This window comes from Perca flavescens, chromosome 22 (genome assembly GCF_004354835.1).
Source record: "Perca flavescens isolate YP-PL-M2 chromosome 22, PFLA_1.0, whole genome shotgun sequence".
NCBI classification, from domain to species: domain Eukaryota; kingdom Metazoa; phylum Chordata; class Actinopteri; order Perciformes; family Percidae; genus Perca; species Perca flavescens.
The window spans coordinates 9,930,558-9,941,677 of NC_041352.1; the positions used below are offsets into that span (position 1 = coordinate 9,930,558).

Consider the following 11,120-nt stretch of genomic DNA (forward strand, 5'->3'; position numbering starts at 1 on the left):
CATCGTTAGCTTACTTAAGTAGAAATTTTCACCTTTTTCAGCCCTTCTGAATTTGCAGGTATGATTTTAATATTACATTATTATAGTCATATGATTTTGTCCTAATGTTTTGGGGTTAAGCTCTTGTCCTCAATGGCATTGTTTCCCCCTTACATCAGGGGTCTTCAACTTTTTTTAAACCAAGGACCCCCTAACTTAAAGTGAGATGTAGCAGGGACCCCCTACTACATATTGTATGAAATTAAGTTGCCTATTAAACTGGGCCTACAATAACAATTAGGGCAACCTAAAGCGTTCTTACATACCCTTTTTTCATAAGTTATTAGAATATTAATTGTTGGCATGATTTTATAATATTTTAATTTTACATACTGTATGTGGCACAGTAAATCTAGGATTAACTATCTGTGGGCTGTAAGCCTATCATCAGTGGGAATTTATATTTGCTAATAATATGTTGGAATTATGTTAAGGCATTTTAATTTTAAAAGACTCAAAAATAATAAAGACTCAAAAATTTACAATAATTTGGAGGTCCTCCTGCAATGACTTTGAGGACCCCTGGTTGAAGATCTCTGCCTTACATTACTTTTACTTTAATACTTTAAGTAGTTTTGAAACCAGTACTTTTACACTTTTACTTAAGTAAAAAGCTTGAGTTGATACTTCAACTTCTACAAAAGTCTTTTCAAACCCTAGTATCTATACTTCTACTTGAGTAATGAATGTGAATACTTTTGACACCTCTGCACTTAAACCACATCAGTGCTAATGATGAGGGGGTAAATACCACACATTAGAAACAGCCCTACCAAGGTGCAGACACAACATAACAGAAGATGCAATCTGGTCTATGATTATTATTATTAGTGTCTATATCTGCATGTTGGCTATTTTTTTCTTTTATACTGTTGACATCTGCCATGATCTTTAGCTTGCTCTGTCACACAACAACAAGCCTTTTCTGCGCGGAAGTCATTCTATTACGCATAGAGAAAACAAAAACGGCCATGATTGGCACAAGTCAAACAGATTTTCACAATTCCCCCCCCATAGGTTAAGTCCAAGGCTTTATCTGGACTCTGCTGTAATGTTTACGATGATCTCATTTCGGTGCCTGTGGCTCTGGCACACTGCTGTGATCTGCATCAGTCTGACAGTTCACCCGTTATCTGAGAGCTCGTTGCAGACTGCCAACGGCTGAGTGACTTTTGGGGTATGGTTGCGCACATACAGAAATAAATCCTCCATTATAAGATGAACTATGAGCTAATATGAGGGATAATGAGAGCTGACCGTAACAGCAACGTTAAGCTACATTAAAAACTTCACAGGAGTTTAATATTTGGATTGATTGATTTTGAAGTGGTCCCAGACCTGTACTCGTGTGTTTCCAGGGCAGGATATCCATTCCTGTACGACAGAAGGAGCGGTCAGTGTGCGCCTCAGTGCTGTACAGGACCTCCTGGAGCTGTTTGTCTCCCGGCTTCTGGGCTTTCACTCTCACCTACAAAAGGAAACCAACATATGTTTACTATCCTGCCTCAGGTATACTTTTGTTTGCTTCCGTTTACATCAAGATAAAAAATATATATATATATATATCTTACCTCCAGGATGGTGATCTCTTTCTCCTTCAGCTTCCCTGCTTTGTTCTTAACCTGGGTCTTCTTGGTGTCGACCCACACCACCCTCTCCTTCACCTCTGACCTGGACGGACACACACACACACACACACACACACACACACACACACACACACACACACACACACACACACACACACACACACACACACACACACACAAACATGTTAATAAGTCTACATGAAATTGCATTTTAAGACCCCTTAGACTGAGAGCTTAGATTGGAACTTACTCTTGGATGCCCAGGTCGGCCAGTGTTGTGTCCAGGAAGGGAAAAGGCTGGTGTGCTGCGTCGGGCTCCACCAGGATGGGCAGTGACAGAGACATGGGGATCTCCCACTCCAGTTCAACACGCACCATCTTGCCCCGTGACCCGGGGGACTCCCTGTCTGCTGGGCTGTCCGGTCCTCCGTTGGCCCGCTCCACATTGGCCTCTCCCTCCTCCAGCAAGCTTGTTGTCTCGTCTGCTGCCATCTTGACTTTCTGATCAGTATGTTAAACAAAAAGAACGCAATGTGTCCCTCGCCCTTGCTTCTATGATCTGTACTCTGTCTCTGTGACTGATGCTCGGTATCTGCGCTGTGTTGTTGTTGCAGGCGCTGGCTGGTCTAGCCTCTCCTCTCCTCTCCTCTCTGGGCTGATGATTCAGAGCTCTGCCTCTTCTGATCTAGAAGTCCTCTGGAAAGTCTGAGTGTGTCTAAATGCATACGGACTTGCGTTCAGCCCTCCTGGCTGATATAAGCAGCCGCTGTGAATGTGTGCTATGTGTCACTCAGACGCGAGGTTTATTAGACTGTCAGGGTGGTGATGGACGGGTGGTTGTGTTTGCACTGCCAGGTGTCTGTGTGGGTTATCAGTCTGAGCGTTCCTGGGTGAAATCAGTGCAAAGTAGAGTATGTTTTGACTGCAAATGGAAGTATGTGGCCTAAAGCACTGCCAGTCTGTGAATACAGCACTGGGAACTGCATGCGTCATGATCTAGAATTCATGTTTTGATGTATTTAGTCACATTAACGCACAACAAAATGCCAAAAAGGGTCACATATAGTTCAGCGTAGACAGATTTATTACTGTGCAATGAGATGATTCTCTCCACCACCCCCTCATCGTTTGTCTCCCTTCTCTCATTTGTCCGATAGTTTAGGTGAACGGGAGCTTGACGTGTGGATCATTCACAGCACAGCGTCACATTTTGGGCTTTTGAAGAATGTGTGTTCTTGCTCTGACTTACAAGGGGACACAAAGATGGGACGCTGTCGGTCCCCATGCTGGGGAGCACGCGTGTGTTGTTCTGTACAGCAGGGAGCTTTTTCCCACTAAACTAGCACTCTGGACTCAGCATGTCACATTCCATGGGCAGCCGCACAATAAAAACCTCCTTACGTCAGCGCTGCGGAGCGATACAGATGATGTACAGGCTCGGGAATGTATAGAGCCAAAGGGAGGTCGACTGTCTAAGCATCACGTTAGGGCAGCACATGTTGGATTTTCTGCTCGTTGAAGTGGCCCTAATCAGAGCTACACACACTTTATTTGCTAGGTGGAATGATAACGTTGCTACATGTCTGCTGGATGTGTAAATAAGCAGCTGTTTGTTCATCTGATCACTGATATATATTTGTGATCAGGTTTTTTTACGTTTCGCTGCTGCTGCCCCAGTCGCCAGCAGTGCATTGCTTAGCTTCTGGGCCGGTCTTCTACCAACTGGGGCCATGGGGACCGCCATCTACTGTAGGTAATACTCTGCCTATGGATACGTACCTCAGATAACCCCACTTCAAAATGTCCAAACTACATCTCCCCAACCTGACGTCATCACCGAATTGCGTTTAAAAAAACCATTGATATACCAATACCAAAAACAACAAAAACTGGCCTTTAACACTATTTGGAGACATTTTTAACACTGACATATCTTGAGTGCTTTATGTACCCATTAATCAACAGTGGTGGTTAACCTGCAACATGGGCTTTAAGTGTATGTTGCTGATCTATATATATTGACCTGTTGGATCTCTTCATACAAGTTTTTTATTTTTTTTTATTTTAACAAAAACATAGTTTTATCCAAGGGATTTTTACCACCTGCCAAGTAGATATTTTGGCCTCACTAATCCGCCTGTGAACACAGTGAAGTCACACTTACATTCTGTCCTGCAGTGATGCAGCTGTAGTGGTGGATATGCAAGAAGCCCACCGTAACCTCTGAGGTGACTAACCATTAAGCTGCTTTTGAGCATTTAGACCTAATTAATGAGGGTTCGTACTTACGAAGGCGGTAGCAGCAGGGGAACACCATGGAAAAAAAAATAGACTTGTTTTATATGATGCATTTTTTTTTAAATGAAAACACAACTTGGCAGTGTAAACGACATTTCCCGGCATAGCACCGAAACCTGAATGTATCACAAGTAGTATCAACAAAAGGACCATTCTACCATGTTGATGTGAGTTAGGATTTCTGTTCTGACTGCAGCACTGACCTCAGCTCGGTCACAACCAGGTGCCACACGGACACACACACACACACACACACACACACACACACACACACACACACACACACACACACACACACACACACACACACACACACACACACACACACAGAGGCGGTCCCCAGCGCGTTTAACGAACAAACACTTTAATTGTGTGGAGTTATTGAGGCATGAGGTCAGACAGTGAAACCCAATGTGGTCCTGTTGGAGGCAGGGGACTGCTGATGTAACTGTATGTTACATTTCTCTCCACCATCACAATATTTGAAATAAACTGTTGGATTTGTTGGCAGCTGATTTTTATAAATTCTTTTCTCTGATGATTTTCAGTCCAGAACAACAAACTATAAGGTTCACGTTTAGTGTCATTACTTTGGATTTGTCTTGAAGGAATAATATTTAAAAGAAAATACTCACTAGAGATGGAGTTAACATATGTTTACAGTGATTCTTGAGCAGTTGAAATGAGAGAATACTATGCTATAGAAAATGACAAACCTAAATCATTTTCTCACAGAAATACAAAGTTTATCAGCGGTCAAAATGTTTAGTGTGGAAGAATAACTCAAGATCATATGCTGTACTGAGCAAACCCATTTTATTAAGTTTTAAGTTAAAAAGGATAAAAATGCACACAGCAGATACAAACGTCATAAAAAGCTTAATTTAAAATAATTACAAAGGTTAAAATGTATACAAACTGTGGAACAAAACCTAGCAGGTCCAGATGTTAAAAACGTCAATAACGGTATGTGAATTTAAATGATGTTAACACTGATAAACTCAGTGGGTAGAAATGAAAATACAACCATATCAACAAATTACAACCAGTTTAAAATGGTTAAATAATCTTCTTTAAAACACAGCGTAAAAGCTAAGTTATGCTGTTCAATGTGTCACCCTTCTGAGTAATTTAAAGGTGCCCTGCCACACATATTTCATTACTTTGTGGTAATGTCTGAAGTTCTACCATGGACTATGTAAAAAAATGTTTGTGGAAAAAATGCCTTGGTTACCTTGTTTCAAGCCATTGTGGCGTGGTATAGAAAGCCTGCAGGAAGACTCAGCTCGATTTGTGCCAGTTCTCATTAATATTCAACGAGCTAAGCTGCTTGACTCTGATTGGCTAACAGCTAGCCAATGAGAGCCTGGCTATCAGCATCCTTTACCCAGCGCAACTGGGCGAGCTCATGAATAGTAATGAGCTCAGGCAATATGATGTCAGACTGACCAGCTTTTGTAATTGGCCTGATTTCTCCGCTTATTTCTTTTCAGGGGTTAGAGCTGACAGAGGAGGTAGCAGTTCATTTTCACATTCACAACATAACACAAACACATATGGACCTAACATATTTCAAAGAATGCAAGTACAAACGGTTTTGTGTGGCAGGGCACCTTTAACAAAAATTTTAAATAAAAGATATCATGAGAGATCTGATGTGATGATAATAATACAATGCGTCACTAAAAGCCAAAGGATTAACTTCATACATTATATTCATCAAAAAAAAAAAAAAGACTATTAACTGTACCTCTACAGGACTCTAGTGTGTATGTTGTGTGTGTGTTCACGCGGCCATCCTGATGCAGATGTTCCTGAACGGTTGAGTCTGTCGGACAGTCAGCTGTTGAGCAGACAGCAGCTCTGAAGAACAGAACCATCACGTTAATCACATCAATACGTTTCACTGACTGCTACTGTGGAGGTCCGTTAGGAGACCTGACTAAAACATAAAAGTTATTTTTGAGCTAGCATCAAAGAGCTTTAACCGACAAAATGTTTCTAAAATGAAAAGCTCCATTATTCATTTATTTTTGTCAAAGTTATTTCAACACTAACATCTGCGTCATTCCTAAGATCTCTATTGCTGTCTGCATGAAATCAATTTCTAAGACATCAATGCTAGTCAATGAAGACCGGGAACTTTGTTCATTGTTAAGATAAACGGCAGCTTTCGATTTCCTCACCTAGCAGTTTATAGAGCGTGTGTGCTGCGGTGGTGCGGTTGGCCTCCGGGGGCACCAGAGAGTCAAAGGTGACTTCCCCAAACCTTTGCAGGCTGGAGGAGATCCAGCTGCAAAAGACGAGCAGTGTGTGAGCAGTGATAGGATTTAACTTAGAGGACTGACATGGACCAATATTTAGTTTCAATAAGCAATAGTATATAGATACAGCATTTGTATTTCTTTTTTGAATTTTACTGGTGATGGAGCAGAAAGCTTGTGCGTTACGGACTGTATCAGTATGACACTTCCCAGTAAAACCAGTGATTATAGAGCCACTATTGCTGCTATGAACGTAACCCCTCACATTACTGGCTTCCTACAGACACCCACTGTCATGCTGCTGATTTAAACAACACATACTGCATACTCAAAGTCTATAAAGGTTTCCCTGTGTAACCCTGATAGAGGAGTTTAGTAGTGACTCCGGTCCATCCCCTCAGGCCTGCTGGGTGCTTTCTGTTTTCAATTTCAAAGCAGATGTCAAACAGAGTAAGATGTGGGTCGACCTGTGATGCCCGGAAGTGTTATGCTTAAAACATGACCATGGAATTATTTTATATACATATAATTATTAGGGCTTTCATTTGATAAAATATTTAAATCACATCGACAGTACATGCAAATAACTTTGGTCTTGTCGAGAGAACCACCAGAGCCTTTTAACGGTGATTAAGGGTTAGGTTTTAACCTCCAAAGCCGTATACAGGGTGCGGCGTGCACCACATCCGTCGCGATCACCGTCTTCTTCTTGCGTGTTTCTAAGCTCGCTCGTGTTCTGAATGTGTGTATGGTGTTTATTGTACGAAGTACCTCAGCATGTCCCTTTGTTCTGTGTCAGTCTGAGCCTCGGGCATCTCGATGTTCTCCTCCGCTATGGGAGCCATTCGGAGCTGCGCCTCCTCTTGTGGGGACCTACACACACACACACACACACACACACACACACACACACACACACACACACACACACACAGATGTATTTCTTTGTCCATCTAGCTGTCTGTCTGTCTCTCCGTCTATCCACCTGAGACTTACCATCTGCTGACCGGAGTGACCACATCGTTTATGGATTTGTCCTCTTTGGACGTGTAGGCTGTTGACAAACACAGACATAAAGAAACACACAATTAGTGGTTGCAGTTTGAGGCAAATTATATCTTTATTGTCCTGCCAAAAAAGTTACTGAAAAACTGATATAATGTGACAGAAAAAAGAGAGGAAGAATTCTTACATGAGCCGTCTGCGGGTGGCAGTCCTGACTCACTGGATATCTGAGAGAGAGAGAGAGAGAGAGGGGCAGTTTCATGAAGTAGAAGCAAGGTTTATAATCTAATTTGTCTCACCACTGAACCGAACACTCAGTTGGCAGGCTGCGACTGCGGGCTAGCTGGCTAACCTTTATTATTATTATAGCCACAGTTTCACAAATATTAGCTTCAGAGCTTAGCATGGCAGCCACTGGAGCGTGCTAAGTTGTACCAGGATAAGAGCTGTAAAACATAACAAGATGTAAAAGATCTCCAACTCCTCTTAAAATGGACCTTCACACAGACACACCTCTCGCATGCTTGAGTGCCTCCTCTTCCTCTCTGTCCTCAGTGTTTCTCTGTCCTGCTCTGACTCCCCTCTCGCCTCCTCCTCTTCCTCCTCCTCCTCCCCTCCCTGTTGTCCCCCATGTCCTGGCAGGATGTTGAGTGAGGCACACTGTTTCCATAGTGACTGGAGGTCAGCATGGATGAGGGCTGTAGAGGGGTCGAAGGGCAGGTTTTGGTCAATATTTAGTATTTTTCTTCACCACAGCTGATGTTCGTGGTACTAATACAATGTTTCAGAGGCCCTACAAGGTTGTTGCTGATTAGAAAACATGCTCACAGTTATGAGTTATACTCTGAGTGTTTCTGCAATAAGCATAATACTATCTCTCTGACTGCACAGCAAGTTTGTCACCTAATATGTTGTGTTGATTAGCCATTGGGGATGAATCTAACTTGCAAACAGGGAATTTGTTTTCTTCAGACATGTATTTATTTTTTGGGTTCTTTGCCCAGACGTTGGCAGATTTACTGCACCACTTCCCAGACACATTCCCCACATTTCAATCTTTCCCATTGCTACTGCTACAGATGTCGTTTTGGGGTTTACTAATGTTGTCACTGATTCAGCAGGTGTGATTTTCTTGGCCGTGACACTGAACACGTATTTTTCTATTCTATTATCTGCATTTGTTGGCTAGTTTTCTTGTTTAGATCTCCATCTTACATGCTTCTTTCATCTCTTTAAAGAACAAAAAAGCTCAAAAGTCAATATTGTGGGGTTTTTCTACAGCCAGGTGTGAAGTGTAGCACTTAGCACTGACATCCACAGGGGGCGCTGAAGAGCTGAGCAGGAGCGGCACACTTGGTCAAGTAGGGCAAGTCCAGCAATACCTCGGACTGAGAGCAAGAACAACAAATTAGCTTAATGGAACAGTTTCAAGTGGGATTTTTGCTTTTTTTTTCCCACAGTGTTTTCAGAGTACACAGTAGAGAGAGAGAGAGAGAGAGAGTGTAAAAAAGTAAAAGCCAATGATCGTGTCTCAAAGGAAATTAAAGAAATAAGTAAGAAAGGAGGAAAGAAGTAAAGGAAGGCAATAAAATCGATGAGCGCTATCCCAGTGGGCTTAGACAGAACGAAGGAAGAGAACTGGAGAGGTGGAGTTTAATGAACTGAATAGACACTTTGATGGCAAGTCTTTGAATTTTCAGTCTTTGCCAGTCTGTAATCAATCGAAAAAATTATGCTCTGAACAAATTGCTTCAATTCCTTTGTTAAACCATTTGCATCCAAACTGCTGTTTTAGTATTTGAGTTAATCATGAAAGCTGAGTGACCTTGCAAAGAGCACAGGCTGTATCCTGAGGGCAGAGCGCATGATGTGGAGGAGATGCCGGGCCTGACCAGAGATAAGAAGAAAAGCTACTGATTGCATGAACCGAATAGCTAACCTGACTCCCAGGTAATCTTTAAAAAGACTCTTTTTCTGTACTTCTGCTGTGGGTGCTGTAAAACGGACTACTTGCAAGTAAACAAGCTTTTGAGAGAGCTCCAGTGATTGTGTCCATTCTTTGATAAATCATTATCCTAACAGTCAGTGTCAGTGAACCTTGATCCTCTTAAGTATGTATTTATGTGTCTACATACGGTTCATTTAGCTTTAGGAATAGTGTTTGTGTACGTGCGTGTTCAAGTCCTGACGTGCGTTTGAGAGGGGAAAAAGGGCCGTTTTTAATCTGCTGGTATGTGTGTGTGAGATCACCAAAAAGCCTAAATAACTCCAGAAACTGTGAGCAGAGTAAAAAAAGGAAGCAGAATGTGGTTTATCAGTGTTTTAAGCCCCCAACGTCGTCTTCCAGGCAGCGCTGCCTTGAAGGCGCTAGGATTAGGCAATGGTAATGGTTATGGTGATGGTTAGGGTTAGGTGCCTTGAAGTCAACGGTCGTAGCGCTGCCTTGAAGGAGACATCGGGGGCTTAAAACACCATCGAGCCAGAATGTGGTGCACCTCAACCTACAAGGGATCCAAACCTCCCTTCTAATAACTGAAATAGTTTAATAATATAAATGTTGCAATTTGAGTCAGTGGATCCACTTCTCAGTGTGTTTCTGTACCAGTTCCAGTGTCTCCGCCAGCGGGTTAGTGATCTGCTCCTTCATCGCTCTCTCAGATATCTGAACCTGAGGGTCGGCAAAGACCAGCTGACGCCTGCGACGTCCGCCGGGCTTCCTGAGAGGAGGAACCCCCACCTGAGGGCAGAGTGAGAAGCACACGGCGTTCTATTAAAGGACATCCCACTCCAGCACACAAACTGGAAATTATGAAGCCATGTGTTGACACACACCACACGGGCTTTCCATTACACGTTTCCAAAACAAAAGTGGTTGCTCGTGAGTCACTTTGTGGAATGTAATTCAAGGTTGATGACAGCAGCTGTCACAACACACAACGCTGCGTCACTGTCACCTCCGTGGTTCCTACACGTCAGAATTTGGACATGATGTCAATAAAGAGGTACTTAGAATATATATTTTACATTTTTAAAGGAGATGCACTATACGGTAATTGGATTTAACAGTTTGTATTTTCCATTAAGGCACTTTATAAAAGACAAAGTCAAATGAATGACAGTGTTTCCTCTAGGATTTTTTTTAGCAGTGGGGGCAGATCTGTCGGACCCCCCCACCCGGCGCCCCGCCGCCAAATGTTTTACGTATTAAACTGAACGGACACTTCGCAGCAACACAAACAAATATATTTATTCACCTCTATTCACACACAGTGAGGCATATTTCATATTTGGGGGAATGCTGTTCTACAGCATTCCACCTATTGTTATTCTGTTCTTTATTTATTCTTAATTTTATTATTATTCCGTCTTGCGTACGTTTTTTGGCTCTCTGTAACTTCTGCATACTTTCACCTATTTAAACCATTCAACTTTTCAAATGTTCAGCTTTTTCAGCTAATGATGGGACTTCTTCAACTTTTTTTCTACTATTTATACTTTTTAAAATTTTAAGCTTTTTCAAACTTTTTTTTTAACATTGAAATGAATGAGAGCAGGCTTCAACTCCTTAAAATCTTCTTCCGCTCCCAAAATTTTCAGCTCCTTCATACTTTCACCTACAGACGCCAAACAAACTTTAAAATGTTCACAAAATATTCAGCTATCCGGCTACCACCTTTCAGTTTGATATCTTTTACAGTTTTTGAGAAAAAGCTGTTTAAGTTTAGTGATCTTTTCAGGAAATTTTATCGATTAAACAGAGTGTGTATTGCGCTGCTTAGAGCGGATGACATCATAGCTAGAGCACAGAGCCTTAAAAAAAATATCTTTGTCCCTTCTCCTTAAATTGCTCTCACGCCCACATTTTCTACTTGTCATACACAATTTATACATCAAAACGTAGGTATTTTTGTCTAGTTTCAGGAAA

General features: G+C 42.0%; 1 protein-coding gene across 1 annotated transcript in view; it reads right to left on the bottom strand.

Annotated features, from left to right (window-relative positions):
• Positions 1-5,494: 5,494 nt before the first annotated feature.
• The window catches only part of rec8b (REC8 meiotic recombination protein b), an 18,336-nt gene continuing 12,710 nt past the window's right edge, over positions 5,495-11,120 (bottom strand). The window contains exons 11-18 of the mRNA XM_028570049.1: positions 9,798-9,932; positions 8,508-8,583; positions 7,709-7,893; positions 7,383-7,422; positions 7,187-7,244; positions 6,962-7,063; positions 6,113-6,219; positions 5,495-5,789 (exon numbers count right to left, since the gene is read on the bottom strand). Of these exons, the coding sequence (XP_028425850.1) occupies positions 5,713-5,789; positions 6,113-6,219; positions 6,962-7,063; positions 7,187-7,244; positions 7,383-7,422; positions 7,709-7,893; positions 8,508-8,583; positions 9,798-9,932 (780 nt within the window). The 3' untranslated portion in view covers positions 5,495-5,712. The remainder of the gene's footprint in view (positions 5,790-6,112; positions 6,220-6,961; positions 7,064-7,186; positions 7,245-7,382; positions 7,423-7,708; positions 7,894-8,507; positions 8,584-9,797; positions 9,933-11,120) is intronic.